Source organism: Rhinopithecus roxellana, chromosome 15 (genome assembly GCF_007565055.1).
Source record: "Rhinopithecus roxellana isolate Shanxi Qingling chromosome 15, ASM756505v1, whole genome shotgun sequence".
NCBI lineage: Eukaryota > Metazoa > Chordata > Mammalia > Primates > Cercopithecidae > Rhinopithecus > Rhinopithecus roxellana.
Window position 1 is genome coordinate 112,890,813 of NC_044563.1, and position 23,446 is coordinate 112,914,258.

General features: G+C 36.4%; 1 protein-coding gene across 2 annotated transcripts in view; it reads right to left on the reverse strand.

Moving 5' to 3' along the window:
- Positions 1–23,446, reverse strand: part of ELP4 (elongator acetyltransferase complex subunit 4) — a 268,639-nt gene that overhangs the window by 223,339 nt on the left and 21,854 nt on the right. For both annotated transcript variants that reach the window (XM_010358326.1, XM_010358327.2), the window contains exon 3: positions 13,218–13,339. In XM_010358326.1, the coding sequence (XP_010356628.1) occupies positions 13,218–13,339 (122 nt within the window). The remainder of the gene's footprint in view (positions 1–13,217; positions 13,340–23,446) is intronic.

The window sequence follows — 23,446 nt, forward strand, 5'->3', positions numbered from 1 at the left end:
GTGAGAGAGGGCATCCCTGTCTTGTGCCAGTTTTAAAAAGGAATGCTTCCAGTTTTTGCCCATTCAGTATGATATTGGCTGTGGGTTTGTCATAAATAGCTCATTATTTTGAGATATGTTCCATCAATACCGAATTTATTGAGAGTTTTTAGCATGAAGGGCTGTTGAATTTTGTCAAAGGCCTCTTCTGCATCTATTGAGATACTCGTGCGGTTTTTGTCTTTGGTTCTGTTTATACGCTGGATTATGTTTATTGATTTGCATATGTTGAACCAGCCTTGCATACCAGGGATGAAGCCCACTTGATCATGGTGGATAAGCTTTTTGATGTGCTGCTGGATTCGGTTTGCCAGTATTTTATTGAGGAATTTTACATCGATGTTCATCAGGGATATTGGTCTAAAATTTTCTTTTTTGGTTGTGTCTCTGCCAGGCTTTGGTATCAGGATGATGTTGGCCTCGTAAAATGAGTTAGGGAGTATTCCCTCTTTTTGTGTTGATTGGAATAGTTTCAGAAGGAATGGTACCAGCTCCTCCTTGTACCTCTGGTACAATTCAGCTGTGAATCCATCTGGTCCTGGACTGTTTTTGGTTGGTAGGCTATTATTATTGCCTCAATTTCAGAGCCTGCTATTAGTCTATTCAGGGACTCAATTTCTTCCTGGTTTAGTCTTGGGAGAGTGTAAGTGTCCAGGAAATTATCCATTTCTTCTAGGTTTTCTAATTTATTTGCATAGAGGTGTTCATAGTATTCTCTGATGGTAGTTTGTATTTCTGTGGGGTCGGTGGTGATACCCCCTTTATCATTTTTTATTGCATCCATTTGATTCTTCTCTCTTTTCTTATTAGTCTTGCTAGCGGTCTATCAATTTTCTTGATCTTTTCAAAAAGCCAGCTCCTGGATTCATTGATTATTTGGAGGGTTTTTTGTGTCTCTATCTCCTTCAGTTCTGCTCTGATCTTAGTTATTTCTTGCCTTCTGCTAGCTTTTGAATGTGTTTGCTCTTGCTTCTCTAGTTCTTTCAACTGTGATGTTAGGGTTTCAATTTTAGATCTTTCCTGCTTTCTCTTGTGGGCATTCAGTGCTATAAATTTCCCTCTACACACTACTTTAAATGTGTCCCCGAGATTCTGGTATGTTGTATCTTTGTTCTCATTGGTTTCAAAGAACATCTTTATTTCTGCCTTCATTTCGTTATGTACCCAGTAATCATTTAGGAGCAGGTTGTTCAGTTTCCATGTAGTTGAGTGGTTTTGATTGAGTTTCTTAGTCCTGAGTTCTAGTTTGATTGCACTGTGGTCTGAGAGACAGTTTGTTATAATTTCTGTTCTTTTACATTTGCTGAGGGGTGCTTTACTTCCAACTATGTGGTCAATTTTGGAATAAGTGCGATGTGGTGCTGAGAAGAATGTATATTCTTTTGATTTGGGGTGGAGAGTTCTCTAGATGTCTATTAGGCCCACTTGGTGCAGAGTTGAGTTCAATTCCTCGATATCCTTGTTAACTTTCTGTCTCATTGATCTGTCTAATGTTGACAGTGGGGTGTTAAAGTCTCCCATTATTATTGCATGGGAGTCTAAGTTTCTTTGTAAGTCTCTAAGGACTTGTTTTATGAATCTGGGTGCTCCTGTATCGGGTGCATATATATTTATGATAGTGAGCTCTACCTGATGAATTGATCCCTTTACCATTATGTAATGGCCTTCTTTGTCTCTTTTGATCTTTCATGGTTTAATGTCTGTTTTATCAGAGACTAGGATTGCAATCCCTGCTTTTTTTGGTTTTCCATTTGCTTGGCAGATCTTCCTCTATCCCTTTATTTTGAGCCTATGTGTGTCTCTGCATGTGAGTTGGGTCTCCTGAACACGGCAAACTGATGGGTCTTGACTCTTCATCCAATTTGCCAGTCTGTGTCTTTTAATTGGACCATTTAGTCCATTTACATTTAAGGTTAATACTGTTATGTGTGAACTTTATCCTGTCATTATGATATTAGCTGGTTATTTTGCTCGCTAGTTGATGCAGTTTCTTCCTAGCATCGATGGACTTTACATTTTGACATGTTTTTGCAATGGCTGGTACCTGTTGTTCCTTTTCATGTTCAGTGCTTCCTTCAGGATCTCTTGTAGGGCAGGCCTGTTGGTGACAAAATCTGTAAGCATTTGCTTGCCTATAAAGGATTTTATTTCTCCTTCACTTATGAAATTTAGTTTGGCTGGATATGAAATTCTGGGTTGAAAATTCTTTTCTTTAATAATGTTGAATATTGGCCCCTACTCTCTTCTGGCTTGGTAGAGTTTCTGCCGATAGATCTGCTGTTAGTCTGATGGGCTTCCCTTTGTGGGTAACCTGACGTTTCTCTCTGGCTGCCCCTAACATCTTTTTCGTCATTTCAACTTTGGTGAATCTGACAATTATATGTCTTGGAGTTGCTCTTCTCGAGGATTATCTTTGTAGCGTTCTCTGTATTTCCTGAATTTGGATTTTGGCCTGCCTTACTAGGTTGGGGAAGTTCTCCTGGATGATATCCTGCAGAGTGTTTTCCAACTTGGTTCCATTTTCCCCATCACTTTCAGGCACACTAATCAGATGTAGATTTGGTCTTCTCACATAATCCCATATTTCTTGGAGGTTTTCTTCATTCCTTTTTACTCTTTTTTCTCTGCACTTCTCTTGTCACTTCATTTCATTCATTTGATCTTCAATCACTGATACTCTTTCTTCCAGTTGATGGAGTCAGTTACTGAAGCTTGTGCATCTGTCACATAATTCTCATGTCATGGTTTTCATCTCTATCAGTTCTTTTAAGGTCTTCTTTGCATTGATTATTCTAGTTATCCATTCACCCACTCTTTTTTCAAGGTTTTTAGTTTCTTTTCACTGGTTACATAGTTCCTCCTTTCGCTTTGAGAAGTTTGATCGACTGAAGCCTTCTTCTCTCAACTAGTCAAAGTCATTCTCTGTCCAGCTTTGTTCTGTTGCTGGCGATGAGCTGTGTTCCTCTGGAGGGGGAGATGCAGTCTGATTTTTTGAATTTCCAGCTTTTCTGCCCTGCTTTTTTCCCATCTTTGTGGTTTTATCTGCCTTTGGTCTTTGATGATGGTGATGTACTGATGGGGTTTTGGTGTGGGTGTCCTTTCTGTTTGTTAGTTTTCCTTCTAACAGTCAGGACTCTCAGCTGTAGGTGTGCTGGAGTTTGCCTGAGGTCCACTCCAGACCCTGTTTGCCTGGGTATCAGCAACAGAGGCTGCAGAAGATAGAATATTGCTGAACGTCGAGTGTTGCTGTCTGATTCTTGCTCTGGAAGCTTCGTCTCAGGGGTTTACCCTGCCGTGTGAGGTGTGAGGTGTCGGTCTGCACCTACTGGGGGATGTCTCCCAGTTAGGCTATTCAGGGGTCAGGGACTCACTTGAGCAGGCAGTGTGTCCCTCCTCAGATCTCAACCTCCATGCTGGGAGAACCACTGCTCTCTTCAAAGCTGTCAGACAGGGACTTTTCCATCTGCAGAGGTTTCTGCTGCTTTTTGTTTAGCTATGCCCTGTCCCCAGAGGTGGAGTCTACAGAGGCAGGCAGGCCTCCTTGAGCTGTGGTGAGCTCCACCCAATTCGAGCTTCTGTGCGGCTTTGTTTACCTACTTACACCTCAGCAATGGTGGGCACCCCTCCCCCATCCTCGCTGCCGCCTTGCAGTTAGATCTCAGACTGCTGTGCCAGCAATGAGGGAGGCTATGTGGGCATGGGACCCTCTGGGCCAGGTGTGGGATATAATCTCCTGGTGTGCCTTTGCTAAGACCCTTGGTAAAGTGTAGTATTAGGGTGGGAGTTACCTGATTTTCCAGGTGTTGTGTGTCTGAACTTCCCTAGGCTAGGAAAAGGAATTCCCTTCCCCCTTGAGCTTCCCAGGTGAGACAATGCCTTGCCCTGCTTCAGCTCTCGCTGGTCGGGTTGCAACTGCAGAACATCGACTGTCTGACATGCCCCAGTGAGATGAACCCAGTACCGCAGTTGAAAATGCAGAAATCACCCATCTTCTGTGTTGCTCAAGCTGGGCGTTGGAGGCTGGAGCTGTTCCTATTCGGCCATCTTGGGCGCCTCCCTCACTTGAAGTATCCATTTTATTCTTCTAATCACAGTGCTTGCACAACATTGTAAGTGTGCCAAAAAATCAAATACTGTTTATTCCATAACAAATATATAAGAAGTATAAAATGACAATATTAGGAATTTAGGAAATATTACTAACAGGTGAAATGACTGTATTAAAACCAGATATATTTTCAGAGTAGAGCAGTGTGAAATATGAAAACATAATCAAAATTCAAATAATTTAAAAATGAATCACTAAATTTATTAATTTAGGGAAATGTTAACTTTGTAGATTATTTAGCATATACGTGCTTTGACTACTTTCAGTACTTATCTGTGTAAGTGGCTTTATTTAAAAGGAAATAATGACATTGAAAGCAAACAAGTTAATTTTTCCTAAAGATCACACATTCAACTTTATGGTGAATATATAACTTGACTATCAAATCTGAAATGCTATATAAAAACTAATCTAATGCTTAAGGCAATTAGGTTTTTGTGTCAGCAATAATAATATCTTTGATAATACATTCTAAATGCACAAGATAAAGCATAATGGATATGATGACACTAGAATATATTCCTTAGTTCAAAACTAGAGACAGAAGAGTGGTGGTTGTGACGGGCTGGAGTGTAGAAGAAATGAAGAGATGTTGGTCAAAGGCTACAAACATTCAGTTATCACATGAGTAAGTTCTGAGGATCTAATTAGATCTAATTAGAATTAGATATAATTCTAATTAACTATAGTAATAGTGACTATAGTTAATTATATTGTATTGTATATTTAAAATTTGCTAAAACAGTAGATTTAAAGTGTTCCTTCCACACCAAAAATCGTAAGTATGCATGGTGATAGATGTGTTAATTAACTTGATTGTGGTAATCGTTTCACAATGTACACATATACCAAATGACGTTATATGCATTTTTTATATGTATATAAAATAATTCATATATATAAAATATATAAACTTGTATTAGTCAATTACATCTCTGTAAAGCTGGAGAAGATGGAAGAAAGCCAGAGAAAAAAATAACAACTTTAAAACAAAACCAAACCTATGATATTCTAGAGTAAGAGAATCCTTTAATGCAGCAGTCCCCAACCTTTTTGGCACCAGGGACTGGTTTGTGGAAGACAGTTTTTCCACAGACTGGGATGGTTTCTGGATGATTCAAGAGCATTAGATTTATTGTGCATTTTATTTCTATCCTTATTACATTGTAATATACAATGAAATAATTATGTAACTCACCATAATGTAGAATTAGTGGGAGCCCTGAGCTTGTTTACCTGCAGCTAGATGGGAGTGATGGGAGACAGTGACAGATCTTCAGGCATTAGATTCTCATTTGGAGTGCGTAACCTAGATCCTTTGCATGAGCAGTTCACAATAGGGTTCATGCTCCTATGAGAATCTGATGCCACCACTGATCTGACAGGAGGTAGAACTCAGGCAGTAATACGAGCAATGAGGAGCAGCTGTAAATACAGATGAAGCTTTGTTTACTTGCCTGCTGCTCACCTCCTGCTGTGTGGCCCCGTTCCAGTACTGATCCATGGCCTGAGGGTTGGGGGCCCCTGCTTTAATGCATTAAAAATTGTATTATTTAAGGCTCTCTCGAGAAGCTGAACCAATAGTGTGTGTGTTTGTGTGTGCAAAGAGATTTATTGTAAGAAACTGTCTCATATCATTATAAATGTGGGCAAATCCGAAGAGTTGCAGGGTAAGTTGGCAGGCTGGAGACCTCGGATAGTTAATAGTGTAGGTCTAATCAAGGTCCATTGGTCTGAGAACCAAGAGAACCAAGGTGTAATTCCAATTTGCAAGCTGGCAGGCTCAAGACCCAGGAAGAGCTGATGTTTCGGTAAGAGTCAGATGGCAGGAAAAAGCCAATTATCAAGTTTAAAAAGAGGCAGGAAAATTTCTCTGACTCAGGGGATGGTCAGTGTTTTTGTTTTACTGAGGTCTTCTGTTGACTGGCTGAGGCTCACCCAAATTAGGGAGGGCAATCTACTTTACTCAGTCTACCAAATTAAATGCTAATTCCATTCAAAACACCCTTATGGGAACACCTAGAATAATATTTGACCAAATATTTGGGTATCATGTTTCCTCAGACTATTCATATATAGTAAGTATACATTTGTCATCCACTGTACTAGGCAATAGAAATATAGCAATGAATAAAACAGAAAAGACTTGTACGGAAGAAACACAATAAACAAATACAGAAGTAAATTATAAAGCATATCAGGTGACAGTAAGGCTGTGGAGAAAAATAAGGCAGCTAACAGGATTAGGAGGCCTGGGGAGTGGGAGTAGGAAGTTGTAACATTTATTAGGGTAGTTAGGTTAGGCCCTGCTGAGATGGTAACATTTGAGCAAAGTCTGAGAGAAGCAAAAAAGTTCTTAGCAAAGGGAACAACAAATCCAATGGCCCTAATTTTGGAGCATGCCTAGCAAGCAAGGTAGTTCATATAAACAGAATAAAATCAGGGGGAGATATTAAGTAATGAGGTCGGCAGGTAAAGGGGAGGTAACAGAATATTACCTAGGGCCTTGAAAGTCACTGTAAGGATTGTGGCCTTTGTCTCCTGGAGAGCTTTGAGTTTAGATGAGTGACATGATCTGACTTACATCTGAAGAGGCTCACTGAATATTTTGGTGAGATCAGACTGAAGAGAAGCAAAGGTAGAAACAAGGAGGCCAAGCAATAAATAATTTATGTTCAAAGTAATATATTTGTATTTCCTGAGAAATTGAAGGAGACTATAGGAGAAAAAGATAAGGATGAATTCTTGGCTTAGGCTTGAGCAAACAGAAGATGTGAGTTGGCATTAATTGAGATGGGAAAGGCTGAAACAGGAACAGGCTTGGGGAGAGCAGTTCAGGAGTTTGGTTTTGAACATGTTACGTTTGAGATCTCCAACAGACTAAAATAAGAGGTACTGTAGGGAGCTGGATATACAATTGTAGGAGTCAGATGTACAGAATGCAGTAGCAGCTCAGGATAGGTCCAACTAGATTATAAATTTGAAAGTCATCAGCATATACATAGTATTGACATCCTTGGGGCAGACGTGATCAGTAAGAGAACAGAAACGGAGGAGTCCTAAGGTCTGAGTCCTAAGACACGTCTATTAAAAGTTTGAGTAAATAAGTAAGAAATAGCAAAGAAGAATAAGAAAAAGTGGCTAGTTAGAGAGAGGAGAACACCAAGAAAGTGTAGTATCCCAAAAGGAAGAAAGTATATCAGGAAAGAATGAGTGATCAATGATATCAAGTGCTGTTGATGAGCCAAGTTAGATGAGGCCTAAGAGATGACCACAGTGACATACAGTCCTCTAAATAAAATATCTCACATTTTATTTATATCAGAATTACTAGGGAAACCAGAGTAAAGGGAAGTTTGATTATTATTATTTTTGTTACTAGGTTAGAAATCTGTGTCAACCTAGTCTCATATCTCTTACTTATAAAATTATGGTCATAATATGTTTTGAAAAGACTTTCACAAGGTCAAGTGTTACCCTTATTTCATAAAAGAGGAGGTAATGTACAAGCAAGTTGCTGAAATTATTTAAAAAACAGCAGAACTTGTACTTGAACATGAATTTCCTAACTGAAATTCCATTTTTCTTAGAAATAGCTTTATTCAGGTGTAACAGACACATAATAAACTGCCCATACTTAATGCATTTAATTTGGTAATATTTTACAGCAGTACAAGGAGTCTTTAAAAAGTTTACGGTAAAAGCGTATTGTGAAAAAAACTATGCATAATTTCCAAAACTTTTCTGCACCAAAATAAACTCATACTAATTTGTCTTAACAAGACCTAGTTTGAGGCACTAAGAAGAACGGTTAGCAGTTTAGAAAGAGACCCATTAGAGAATATGAATTCTGCTAAAATTGAAGTAAGAAAAAACATCAGATTTATGGTAAAGCTTGGGTTGAAGAATGGTAAAATCATCGATGCTTTGAGAATATTTTATGGGGACAATGCCCCAAAGAATCAGCACTTTACAAATGGATAACTAATTTTAAGAAAGGATGAGATGATATTGAAGATGAAGGCTGCAGCTGCAGACCATCCACATAAATTTGCAGGGAAAAAACTCATCTTGTTCATGCCCTAATTGAAGAGGACTAATGATTAACAGCAGAACAATAGCCAATACCACAGACGTTTCAATTGGTTCAGCTGACACAATTCTGACTAAAAAATTAAAGTTGAGCAAACTTTCCAATCTATGGGTGCCAAAACTGTTATGCCAAAATCAGCTGCAAAGAGCAGAGCTTTCAATGGAAATTTTAAACAAGTGCGATCATGATCCTGAAGCATTTCTTCAACAAATTATGACAGGCAATGAAACACGGTTTTACCAGTATGATCCTGAAGAAAAAGCACAATCAAAGCAATGGCTAGCAAGAGGTCGAAGTGATGAAGTGAAAGCACAAGGGGACAAGTCAAGAGCAAAGGTCATGACAACAACTTTTTGGGATGCTGAAGGCATTTTGTTTGTTGACTTTCTGGAGGGCCAAAGAACAACATCTGCTTATTATGACTGTTTTGAGAAATACATCCAAAGATTTGGCAGAAAAAATGTCTGGGAAAGAAGTCTTCACCAGTGAGTCATTTTCCACCATGACAAGCTCCTGCTTATGCCTCTCATCTAACAAGGGTATTTTTGCAAGAGTTTCGATGGGAAATCATTATGTGTCCATCTTACAGTACCGATTTGGCTCCTTCCAACTTCTTTTTGTTTCCCAATCTTAAAAAAAAATCTGTATATGTCATCATTTTTCTTCAGTTAAAGTAAAAAAGACTACTGACATGGTTAAATTCCCAGGACCCTCAGTTCTTTAAGAACGGACTAAATGGCTGGTATCCTCACTCACAAAAGTGTCTTGAACTTGATGGAGCTTATGTTTTGAAATAATGTTTATGGTTTTATGTTTTAATTCCATTTTTCGACAAACTTTTTGAGTCCCTTTACATATATATTTTGGAAGCTATTAATATAATCAAGACAAAAAATATATCCATCATGCTCCAAATTCTGCATTTTTCCTCTATTCTCTCCTTCTCACCATTAATGACTTTATCTTTACAAAATGAGAAAAAAAGTATTTTATATTCACTTAAATAAAAGTATTATATATTTACTTATTTCCAGTCCTTCTGATATCTTTGTTTAGATCCAAATATTCATTTGGTATTATTTTGATTTTTTTTTTGTGAAAAACTTTATTTAGTATTTCTTACAATGCAAGCCTGGTGGTTGTGACTTCTTTTGGATTTTAGCATTTGAGAAAGTACTTTGCTTTCCTAAAAAACACCCTTTTAAAATTGCAAAATCTTTGTTTATGAAAGATGTTTGCTGAGTATAGAATTCTGAATTGATAGCATGTTTTTATTTTTATTTTTTAGCATTTAAAGACTTCCTCCTTGTTTTCTGGTTTGTATTGCCTAAAACTAAAAGTCAGCTGTCATTCTTATCTTTGGTTCTATCTATGTAATGTGCTTTTATCTCTGGTCACTTTCAAGATTTTCTCTTTATCACTTGCTTCAAGAAATTTGATTATGATGTGCATTGATGTTGTTTTCCTCAGGACTTTTAAAACTTGGCATTTGCCAGACACCTTAGAATTGTGGTATATTTTTCATTATTTCTGGAATACTTTCATTCCTTATTTCTTCAAATATTTGTTCTGTACCACTCCTTCTCCCTTCACAGAGTCCAATCACATGTTAGGGACCCTTAAGTTATCTTACAGCTCACTAATGCAAACATCCTTTTGTTTCCCCAGTCTATTTTGCAGGTTTCATCTTGTATAATTTTAAATCCATGTCTTCAAATTTACTAGCCTTTTCTTTTGCAGTGTCTAATCCACTTTGCACCTCGAGTGTATTTTTCATTGCAGTCACTGTAGTTTTCATCTCTAGAAGTTTAACATGTGTTTATATTTACATCTTCCATGTTTCCATTTAACATGTTTAATCTTCCTTCTAGTTTATTGAATATTTAGAATATACTTATAATAAAACTTATGTTTTCATCTGCTAATTCTATCATGACATTTCTTTTGTGCTTTTACTTTTCTCCTTATTATAAATTATATTTTCTTATTTTTTGCATGTCTATTATGTTTTAATTGAAAACCAGACACAGAATATTTTATCCTGTTGAGTGCTGGACACTTTAATATTATCGTACTTTGAGCTTTGGATTGGGACACAGTTAAGTTACTTGAAAACAGTTGGTTACTTCAGACCTTGTTTTTAAGCCTCATTAGACAGGACCAGAGCAGTGTTTTATAACCTGGGGATAATTTTGCTCTTTACCAATGCAAAACTCTTTTAAATACCCCACCTGACATCTCATGAATTATGAAGTTTTTCACTCTGGCATGTGGGAGCAGGAATTACTGTTGGCCCTGGGGATTGTTACTTCTAATATTGTCAGGTAGTTCCTTTTCTAACCTCAGGCCATTTCCTCATGTACATGTACAGGTGAGCACTCAACTGAAGACTAGAGGGAGACCCTATGCAGATTTCTAACTCACTTGATGTATACACCTCTTCCCATTCAGGTACTATGATTTATAAATAGAATTTCCTTGACCTCGTTGTGCTCCTAGTTGTGCCACCTGAAGGTCATCTTATCTTGTGTTTCTCTTCTTTGCACTGTGGCTTGGAAACACTGTACTCAGTAAGGTAGGGAAGTTATAGGGTTTGCCTTCTTTGTTTTGTATATCTAGGAATCACTTTTATTATCTGATGCCAAGTGTTTTGAAAACTGTTATTTCTTATACTCTATGCTGCTTTTTTTTCCAGCTGTTTCAGGCATGAGGAGAAATCTGGACTTTATTAATCTATCTTGGTCAGACATGTGCAACTGGGTCAGACATGGTGTACTTTTTAAGAGTCTGTTTTGTTTTTAACTATAGTTTTATATTTTATTCTCCTACACCATAAAATTGTTGTATGACTAAGTCTTTGCAACACACAATTACTTCCATAAATGACTATTTTATAAAAGCTTGATGAAAAAGGTAATATTTCTTTTACAGCTTCAAACTCCCTCACATCATCTAAAGAAGGATATGTAAAGTACACTGAGATTTTTAATACTAACTTGTACAAATTCAAGGCACCCCTAAGAAAGATGTCAGGGATTAGTTTTGAAATTAAAGTGTTCTCTAAAGCAAACTGAAAATTTTTAACATCAGCTACCTGGGTTGAAAGAGGAAAAAATAAAAATAAAACACTTTATTTTAAAAAGCATATATAGGCATTTCTGCTTCTGTTTGGCAAAATTTTCCTATGATGGCTATATAGATGTTTCATATAAAATCTTAGTCTCAGTATAGTGTGGAATATGCCACGAAGAACCTGTATAGCTTACTTACAACAATGGTTTTGGCCTTTACTCCACTGCTCCTAGCAAGTGTAGCACTGTCCAGAAGTTGGCCAAGATGATAAAAGGCAGGAAAAAGAGCAAAAGAAAACACTAAAAAATATTGTAAAAAGTAAACAACTAAAAAAGTGATTGAAAAAAAAATAAGCCCTACAACCAGAGGAAAATCAATTATATACAGGTTTCTGCTTTGGATTTTATGGTAGTACTATTTAACAAGCAAAATCTGAATCATATGAACGAATTATGTTAGTTTTGACCTCAGCATTATAGTAACTTTTATACTAAGGCAAAGAAGTTTGTTGGCATTTATTCACAGGTATTATGAATTAGTATTTATTATGTTACAAATTCCTTATAAATGACTAATTTGTCATTTTGCAAACTATGTACTAAAATTAAAATATCCTATGGAAAAATGACTTTAGATTATGAACTCTATTCAAATAATGGCTTAAATTAGGATTCTGTTATGGACAAAGAAACTAAGAATTCTAAAAGTTAAAAACGTCCTCTCTGAGGAAAAAAGTGTGCTTTGGCTTAAAGATTCAGTACATTAATGACATATTTTATCATGGAAGAGAATCATTTGTGGCATTCTCCAAGAAAACTAATATTAATCAATGTGTACTTCTAATATCTGATTCTTCTGATTTATACTTCTGGCATATTGGTAATATAATTACCAAACAATCTGCAATTGTTTTGCTTCATGTAATGTTTTCCAGAGTTCTCTTATTATCATGACAGTGTAGAATATTACCTATCAGATATAATAATTTTTTTATGTATGAACATTTTAATTTCCTTAGATACATTTAGAATGAAACTATGATTAAAGCTTGCACTAGGCTGGATGTGGTGGCTCATACCTGTAAGCCCAGAACTTTGGGAGGCCCAGGTGAGAGAATCCCTTGAGGCCAGGAATTCAAGACCAGCCTGGCAACATAGTGAGACCTCATCTCTTCAAAACTAAAAGAAAAAAATTGCCTACAGCTTGCAGTAAAAATGGCAAATATTGTAGTGCCCTGGAATCATTTTTGCTTGTGCTAAGTAGAAATGTAAAATATTTAAAATGTCTTATCAGCTAATTTGCTGATTATATAGATATCCCTTTTGTTTTTATTCCATTATTTGCTTTAACTCATATAGTAGTGATTTCCTATACTTTATATAATAGTTTCAGGCTGAAAATTCAAATTTCAAGTTTCTTTTAAAGGCTTCTTAAGAGCAACAGTTAAGCCATACTTTGTTAGTAGTACAGAAAACTTAGACTTTGGAAAATTTGCTTTGCCATAGTAGTAGTCAAAATGAAGATGTTATAATTAGAAGCAAAAAAAATTAAAGGATATTTTCCCCTTTCTTCAATAAGAAGTGTAAACTAGAATTTTTTGCTATTAAGCACGACTTTTGTGAATGCCTGGTCTAGTAATTTTACTTAGTGTCATTTTTTAATAGCTTAATATTTCCCCACCTCTCATATGAAGTTTAAAAAAATTGCTCAAGAACATTAGTTTAAAATGTAACTCTATGTTCTAATAAATTTGATACTTTTTACTGAGATTTTAAAAAATGTATAATCTTGTTAACGCATTTAAATATAGTTTGTATATATACAAACATATATCTTGTTTACATACATAAAAATATTTTTTCATGAAACATTCAAAATGCAATATTAAGTTCATATATTCTATACCTGTAAAATGTTGGCAGGATCCTCTTTAGCAGACGCAACCAACAAAGTATGCCCATTGACAATTCCTTCTGCCAGGAAACACTTGAAGAGCAAAGGTGAGTAAATATTATATTTATCCTCCTCTGTAAAAAAGGAAAAGTTGCAGTTAGAAACATATAGCAAGAAAAGAATCAAATGGGTATCAAATAGCAAGCACACTCATATGTTTTTATATTTTTTTCCCTTAAAACAATTATATGAGGTGGAACAATAATTGCATATTCCTGAGGCACAGTTAGATAAGCTAAGACTTGTAAAGACAGTCAATGAGAACTAAGTACTTTTAATAGACTTTCTGGCTCCAGACATCATTCTCCAACTACTACATCACTTTGATATCCACAAAATTACCCCCTGCACATACATACACACTTCAGGTATAGGGAACTTCACTAGTAAATTTAAAAATTTTAAGGAAAAAATAATACCAGTACTTAAACTCAGCAAAAAGGAAAAGGAAACAATTCCTACTTTATAGGCCCATTATTACTCTAACATCAAAATCAAAGAGTTTTACAAAACTACACATCATTATCAAATTTTAGGAAGTCATTATACCAATCCTACATGTACTCTTTCAGAAAAGAGGAAAGGATGAAACACTTCTAAACTCATTTTATGAGGCCAGTATTACCCCAATACCAAAACTAGAACAAGATACCACAGAAATAGAAAGCTACAGACTAATATGCCTCACAAAAATATATGAAAATAATTCTTTAAATATCATAAAACCAAATCCAGTAATAGAATATATATTTATATTACATATAATTAGTACAATTTGGTTTTAAATACTGTAAAACCAAATCCAGTAATATTACATCTTCAACTTGACACATGGGATCTACAAAAAACCTATAGATATCATCATATGTAATGGTAAGATGCAATGCTTTTCTTCTGAGATTGGGAGAAATGTAGGTATATTTACTTTCACCACTTCTAATCAATATCGTATGGAAGGTCTTAGCTATGTAATATTACTGACTTTGGTTTCATGGCATTTAAAGCAAAATTATAATAATTATACATGATAGATTATAATCATATAAATATATAACTACAATATAATTATATATATAAAAATATATAAAATTATATAAAAATACATAATTATATTGTAGTTATATAATTATATAGAGATGCAATATAATAATAATTATATTGTCATTACTACAATATATAGAATTATAATTATTCTACAATTATATTGCATTAATATATTTTATATACTAATATATATCATATTCCTGGATTTGGCTTTATAGTATTTACAGAATTATACTATATTAATACTATACTAATTGTACTATACTAATACATTAATTGTACTTCTACATAATAGTAACAAATAATAGGAACTGAAATTTTAGAAATCTCACTTGTAATTAAATATTTTGGATAAATTTAACAAAATATGTGTAAGAATTAGTTCTACATTGAAAAGTACAAAACATTCTGAGAGTACAGAAGACCTAAATAAATGGAGAGATATATCATGTTCATAGGATAGAAGACTCAAATCTTCAAATTGATTTGTAGATTTAATGGAATCCCAATAAAAATCCCAGTAAGCTTTTTGGAGAAATTGACAAGGTAATTCTAAAGCTTACAAAGAAATCCAAGGTTACAGAATACAGTTAATATCGTTTGGGTCTGTGTCCCTGCCCAAATCTCATGTCAAATTGTAGTCCCCGGTGTTGGAGCTGGGACCTGGTGGGAAGTGATTGGTTCATGGGGGTGGATTTTCCCTTTGGTGCTGTTCTCATGATAGTGAGTTATCATGAGATCTGGTTGTTTAAAAGCTTGTAGCACCTCCCAACTCTTTCTCTTCCTCCTGCTCCTGCCATGTGAGATGTGCCTGCCTCCCCTTTGCCTTTGGCCTTGATTGTAAGTTTCCTAACCCAGCCATGATTCCTGTACAGCCTGCAGAACCATCAGCCAATTAAACCTATTTTCCTTACAAATTACCCAGTCTCAAGTATTTCTTTAGAGCAGTGCGAGAAGGGACTAATACAACAGTCAAAGAAATGTGAACAAAGAACACAGTTGGAAGACTTACTATTTTATTTCAATACTTACTATAAAGCTACAGCCATCAAGGTAATGTGGAATTAGCAAAAGGACAGAAATATAGATCAGTGGAAAAGAATAGAGTCCAGAAATAAATCCATACAATTAGTTTTTGATAAAGGTGGAGAAATAATTTTTTGTAACAAATGGTCCTGCAATAACTGAATACCCATATTTAAACGACAAAAAGCAATAAAAACTTCCATCTTGCCTCACAGGATACTCAATCAAAAAACAGCAAAAACCTCCATCTTATCTCTTGAACTAGTAATAAATATTAGCTTGAAATAGATCATAGACTTTAAAAAGCTGAAATAATTAAAACTATTAGAAGAAAATGCCTTTTTCGCAACCTTGGAGTAGGCAAACGTTTCTTAGGACATGAAGGCATGAACTGGAGAAAAAAAATGAATAAATTAAACTTCATAAAAATTTTTACAATTTGCCTTTGAAAAGACAGCTAATACGAAGTTTTAAAAAAGGCGAACTACAGATAGAAAATATTTGCAATACATATATATAGTAGAGGACTGGTATCCAGTATATATTTTAGCAACTTTCATAATGCAATAAGAACACAAACTGGACAACATAAAAATGAGCAAAAGATGTGAACACAACCTTTACAAAAAAAGATACATGAATGGCCAAAAAAACATATTAAAAGATGTTTAGCTGACAAGTATATGGAGCAAATAAAATGCTCCAACATTGCTAGTGGCATTGCAAAACATTGTAACTACATTAGAAAACAGTTCGGCAGGCCAGATGTGGTGGCTCATGTCTGTAATCCCTACGCTTTGGGAGGCCGAGGCAAACAGATTGCTTAAGGTCAGGAATTTGAGACCAGCCTGGCCAACACGGCGAAACCTCGTCTCTACTAAAAACACAAAAATTACTTGGGCATGGTGGTGCATGCCTATAATCCCAGGTACTCGGGAGGCCAAGGCAGGTGAATCACTTGAACCTGGGAAGCGGAGGTTGTAGAGAGCTGAGATCATGCCACTGCACTCCAGCCTGGCTTACAGAGCAAGACTCCATCTCAAACAAATCAGAACAAAACAAAACAAAAACAGTTTGGCAGTTTCCAAAAAAGTTAAACATACACTTATTATAGGATCCAGCAATTCTACTCTTGGGTATTCACCCATGAGAGTTGAAAATACATGTCTGCATAGATTTATACAGAAGGTTTATGACAGCTTTTGTTTTAATAGCCAAAAACTGAAAACAAGTAAAATGTCCATCAACTGCTTACTGAATGGAGAAAACAAATGATATATTCATAAACGGATTACTACTCAGCAATAAAAAGAAATAAACTATTAATTTACAGTAGTTTCTTGGTATCCACAGGGGATTGGCTACGAAGGACATCCAGGATGGGATATCTAGGATATCCCATGGGTACCAAAATCCAAGGATGCTTAGTACCTTACATTTTGCCCTCTGTATCCAAGGATGTGGTACATGCTAATACAGAGGCCTGACTATACATGCAACAACATGGATAAATCTCAAAAAAACATTATGCTAAGTGAAAAAAGCCAGATACAAAAAAGTACATATGGCAAAATTGCAGTTACATGATATTCTATAGAAAGCAAATTTAATCTCTAGTGACAGAAAGGAGAGGTTAGGTGCTTGGGACCAGGAAACTTGAGTACCAGGAAACACTTTATGGTGACAGAAGTGTTTTATATCTTGATTGTGGTGGTGGCTGCATGAGTATATACAGTTGTAAAAAGTCACTAAAATAAGTAAATGGGCTTGGCACAGTCATTTGCTTCTGCAATCCTCATGCTGTGGGAGGCCGAGGTGGCAGGATCACTTTGGGGTGAGGAGTTTGAGACAAGCAGGAGCAATACAGCAATACCTCAGCTCTACAAAAAAAATAAAAAATTAGCTGGGTGTGGTGATGTGCACTGGTAGTCCTAGCTACTTGGGAGGCTGAGGCGGGAGGATTCCTTGACCCTAAGAGCTCAAGGATGCAGTGAGCCATGATTGTGCCACTGCACTCCAGCCTGGGGAACAGAACGAGAACCTGGCTCAAAAATATTTTGATAAAATAAATAAACAAATGGGTGCATTTTATTGTACATAAATTAAAATTAAATAACATTTATTTATTAAAACAATTCCCTAAAGTACGACCAAAATATCAGGTGTTGAGTTGTTTAGATATCTTCTTAGCACATTATCTTAGAGAAAATCTATGATTAAAAGTATAGTCAATTTACACAAAGTCTAATTTTATATATTAAAACACATAGCTAGTTCTTTAACATTATTCATCACTCACAAAATGTACTTAATGTTTATGGACATTTTATGAGAATTTTAGTGTGTTATGGCAAAGGAAAATGTTTTCAATGCTTCTGCATTGCTTACAGCTGACAGATGGAAAAGCTAGCAGAGACAACTATGGGAGAGATGATCAGCACTGACTACTGATTAACACAGCTGTAAAAATTGCTTACGTTGTATAACTAAGAATTCACCTCCACTCAACTTTAGAACTAACTAGAAAGTCATGTTTAAAAAAGAATTCATTTTACCTGACGTAATTACTATTAAGTCAGTTTAGAGAAGCAACCATTTAAACCATTTAAACCATTATAAATCAATGATGTACGAAACAAACCGGGTATTACAGTTTCTAATTTCTAAGATTGGTATTTTTACAAAATGGAAAATTTAAATTTTAAAAAATTCACCCACAATCCTCAAATAATCATTGTGTAAAGTTTGCTCTATTTCCGTTCAGTACTTTTTCTATGTCTTCGGTGATTATTGGATTTGGTATCCTACTTTTTTCACTTAATCTAACATGCTTTATACTCTTGTACCCAACATGTTTAAGGCTGAATAATATTCTAGAAAATTTATGAACATACTTCACTTAGCTATACCCCCTTACCATGGACTTTTCATGCTGCTTTTAGGGTTTTATTAGTACTAAATATAGAAGAATAAGGATGCTTCAGGGCCAGCATGCCCAAGATGAAACTCAGTAACTCAATATTTTTTTCCACCAAATGTGGTCCTCTTTCAGTTTTCAGAAAGCCAGAATTTATACCTAATATCGCGCGCGCTCTCTCTCGCTCTCTCTGTCACACACACACACACACACACATACACACCCCCCCCAATCTACCTCTCTCCCCACCCTTCTAATCCTGTGAAATGTATTATCAAAGTATCAAAGTATTTGTGGAATGTGATTACTTCCCTCCATGCTAATGTCATTCCACTAGTCATACTACTAAAAATTATTACCTGGCCGGGCACGGTGGCTCACACCTGTAATCCCAACACTTTGGGAGGCCAAGGCAGGCAGACGTCAGGAGATCAAGACCATCCTGGCTGACACGGTGAAACCCCATCTCTACCAAAAATACAAAAAAATTAGCTGGGCGTGGTGGCAGGCGCCTGTAGTCCCCGCTACTCGGGAGGATGAGGCAGGAAAATGGTGTGAACCCAGGAGGTGGAGGTTGCAGTGAGTCGAGATCGCGCCACTGCACTCCAGCCTGGGCGACAGAGCAAGATTCCGTCTCAAAACAAACAAACAAATAAAAAAAACAAAACTCTTACCTAAATGACTGTAATTTTCTCTCATTTCTTTGCATCCACCCTAATCCTCCTCCTTCAATTTAGTGGTAACATTTTCAAAATGCAAACTTGATCATCTCATTTTCCTACTTAAAACTTTTCAGGCCAGGCACGGTGGCTCAGGCCTGTAATCCCAGCACCTTGGGAGGCTGAGGTGGGCAGATCACGAGGTCAGGAGATCGAGACCATCCTGACTAACACGGTGAAATCCTGTCTCTACTAAAAAATAAAAAAAAAAAAAAAAAAGCTGGAAGTGATGGCGGGCATCTGTAGTTCCAGCTACTCAGGAGGCTGAGGCAGGAGAATGGCGTGAACGTGGGAGGCGGAGGTTGCAATGAGCCGAGTTTGCGCCACTGCACTCCAGCCTAGGCGACAGAGTGAAACTCCGTCTCAAAAATAAATAAATAAATAAACAAATAAATAAATAAATAAATAAATAAATAAAACTTTTCAGTGGTTCCTCATTGCTCTTGAGAAAAAGAACTAAATCTTTTAACCTGGTCTACAGGCTCTACATGGTTGTAGCCGAACAGCAGGGTTTAACTTGAATAAGTAAAAATATTTAACAGTGGTATATAACAGTGCCACTTTTCTCCCTTTAAAATGTAAATGAGGAATGCTTATACACTGTTTGTGGGAATAAATTGGTATTTTATAATTAGCACAAAGCAAATTTGTACTAATTTATTCTGTTATCCATATAGAAAACAGTATGGAGATTTTTCACAGAACTAAAAATAGAACTACCATTCAATCCAGCAATCCCACTACTAGGTTACACTGAAAGGGAAAGAAATAATTACATAAAAAAGATACCTGCACTCATATGTTTATCATAGTAGTATTCACAATACCAAAGATACGGCATCACCTCAAGTGTCCATCAACAGATGACTGGATAAAGAAAATGTAGTATAAATACCACAGAATACTGTTAACAGTAGATAGTTAACCAGGCAGGAGCAGGGCAGGAGAGGCTCCCCCAATCCACTAAGAATGTCCAGGGACCATCAGGTGATGGTCCAGCAGTTGTCACACTGCTTCTCTAAAATGATAACTGGTCGCAGTCGATGCTAGGGAGAGAGCGGCAGTTTCCCAATGAAATTGTTAACTGGCAGCTTCCAATAAGATCTCAGGAATTGGGCGAGTGAGCTCAAGCATGTGCATTAAAAGGCAAAAATGACAGAGTATGACTTTCCCGGGGTAGTCCACCATAAAAGGGAATAACGCCTAAGGTGAACATGTCTACAACTCCAGTGAACATGTCTATAACTCCAGTAAACACACTGCACATGCTCATCTCCTAAGTGCTAGCAGGTCACCTCGCATGCAAGCAGCTCACGCCAAGGGAAGAATCACGGGAAGACGGATGCAAAATGCCCGAAGTATGTCAGCAATATAAAACCTGAAGTCAAAAGGTCAAACCCTGCACTTGACCTCCAAGATGTCCGCTTGAGTCTCTTCCAAGTGTACTTTCCTGCTTTAAAGTTTTTAAATAAACTTCCACGCCTGCTCTGAAACCGGCCTTGGTTTCTTTTTCAGCCTTATGCGCCTCAGTTGAATTCTTTCTTCTGAGGAGGCAAGAATTGAGGTTGCTGCAGACCCGTACGGATTTGTCACCAGTAACTGGGATATACGCCACCCCTAACAATACTGTTCAGCCATAAAATAGAATGAGATGTCTTTTGCAGCAACACGGATGAAACTGGAGGCCATTATCCTAAATGAAATAACTCAGAAACAGAAAACCAAATACCACATGTTTTTACTTATAAATGACAAAGGCTGCATGGACATACAGAGTGGAATAACAGACAGTGGAGACTACAAAAGGTAGAAGAGTGGTAAGGGGGTGAAGGTTGAAAAACTACCTATTGGGTACAATGCTCACCATTTGGGTGATGGGTACATGAAGAAGGCAGACTTCACCACTGTGCAACATATGCATGTAAGAAATCTGTACTTGTGGCCAGGCACAGTGGCTCACGCCTATAATCCCAGCACTTTGGGAGGCCGAGGCGGGTGGATCACCTGAAGTCAAGAGTTCGAGACCAGCCTGACCAACATGGTGAAACCCTGTCTCTACTAAAAAAAATAGAAAATTAGTCAGGCGTGGTGGTGTAAGCCTGTAATCCCAGCTACTCGGGAGGCTGAGGCAGGAGAATTACTTAAATCCGGAAGGCAGAGGTTGCTGAGATCATGCCATTGCACTCCAGCCTGGGCAACAAGAGCAAAACTCCGTTTCAAAAAAAAAAAAAAGAAATCTGTACTTGTATACCCTGAGAGCATAAAAATTAAAAAATAAAAATAAAATATACATGACTGTGGTTTAACAAATTTTAGTAATGAGAAAAAGAAACCTAAACTATTTAATTAGAAGAATTAAAACATTCATAAAGTTAAGGATGCACATTACAATACTCAAGTGAGAGAATGAACTGTATCAGATCAGTACTACTTAAAGTAGGGATATGTACTCATCGATAATTTAAAAAACTGGGTGATTGATGAGTAATGAAGGATAATAAACAAACTAGATGTCACAGTTGTCTTTTTCTATCCATCTCTTAAATGAGTGAGGGTTCTGACTTATTTCTTACTCCCCATTCTATCCTTAGTGATCTTTTCTTTATCTCTAGCTCAGCTTTCTCTGTGCTAAGCTCCAGGCATTGACATCATTGCTATTTATTTGCATATTATTAACTAGACATAGTACTTATTAACTAGACATACTACTTAGCAAACACGTTTTATGTTATCTTATCTTTACTTCACTGTGTCAAAAGAATTTCACGACATGTCCAAAGGCGAAACCATATTTTTTTCCTCTTCCTTGCTGCCCATCTTCCAGTGGTAACATGCTAATTTGGTAAGTTACTTGGTAACCATTTGCTTTGGGCTTGAGGTTTCTTCAACTATAATATGGGAATAATAAAATGATACCTATCTCATAAGACTGTGGCAAAGATGAAATACTTAAATCAGTGCATTGTGCATAATTAAGTGGTCAATAAACGTTAGCTACTATGTTTTTCATTCTCAGCTCTTCCCTTTCCTTTATATCCCCACAAATAATCATTCAACTTCCTAAATCTTTAAAATCCATCCATTTCCTTCCGTCTTTACTGACAATAATGTAGTTCAATTCATCCTTAACTCTCACCATCAGCCTCCCAGTTGGTCCCTGTACTTCTAACCTTACTCCTCCCTCCAATCTATTCGCCAAAATACTCAAGAGTATTTTTTTTCTAAAGAGCAAATCTAGTCTTGTCACTCCCCTGTTTCAAAAACTTAAATGGCTTTTCATTGCTCTAAGAGAAAAACACCCAAGAAGCAAGCCATATAAGCCTCTCTAAATGTTGTGTTGCCTTCTTTCTCAACACTTCCCCCCTTCCATATCTCATAAACCCCAGGGACAGCAAACTACTTGTTGGCACCAGCCATATTGCTTCTTGCCTCAGGACCCTTGTATAAATTCCTTCACAACTTTGGCTAACTAATTTGCTCACATTCTTCCAGAACAAGATTAGGTGGCACCATCATTGAGAAGCTTTACTCAAGGCTGGTTGAGATATCAGTCTGCTCTGGAGCACCCTCTTTACCCCTAGTAGTATTTAATAAACATTCCTGAAATTCCTCCATAAAGCTAAAAGATTGTTATGGCAGAGAATGCATCCTATTATCATATCTCTAGTGCTGGGCACATAGTATACATATACTTAATATTTGTAGAATTAATTAGGGGAAAAAACAACAAACAAAAATCTTGTCTTATAAATCATCCACATCCACTGTAGTTTGAAAACATACCATTGTATACACATATACACATACATTCTATAATAGTTATCATTTCTATTTTTTCAAAGAATCCTACGAGGCAGGAAAAACTAATAGGGAGATCACCTACTTAGGGGTTAGCAAAAACACTAAACTCATCAAGCTGAAAATTACCAATTTTGTGAAACAAATTTTGAGGTTGTACAATAAGCATTTAATTAATCTATTTAGTGAATTTCCCTAACACTGGGCAAGTAAAAATGATAATGATGTGACAGAACTGCCAAAAAGCAAATGTAATTTTGGCCTGAATTAACGGTCTAATTTCTAGGTTCAGAGACACGCTTGTACTGTTCTATTCCACAGTAGTCAACCAACCTGATGATAATATATTCAGTTTGGGGACTTACACAAACTAAAGCATCTTCAAAAATAGTGATGGTGAAGGGAGCTGAAAGTATGTGACATGAGAAATGGAAATATTTACCTTAAAGAAACAGACCCAAGAGACATAAGATAGCTGTCTTCAAATATCTGTTGGACTATAAAATGGAAAAGGAATATCATTTGTACATTATGGCTCCAAAGAGTGGAACAAAGCCTAGTGGATAGAAACAACAGGAATATCATTTTTTTCTTAATACAAAAGTCCAAATGAGCTGTATCATCACTCTACCAAGACTGCTCTCCAATACCAATTATTTTATAATTGTCTAATTTGT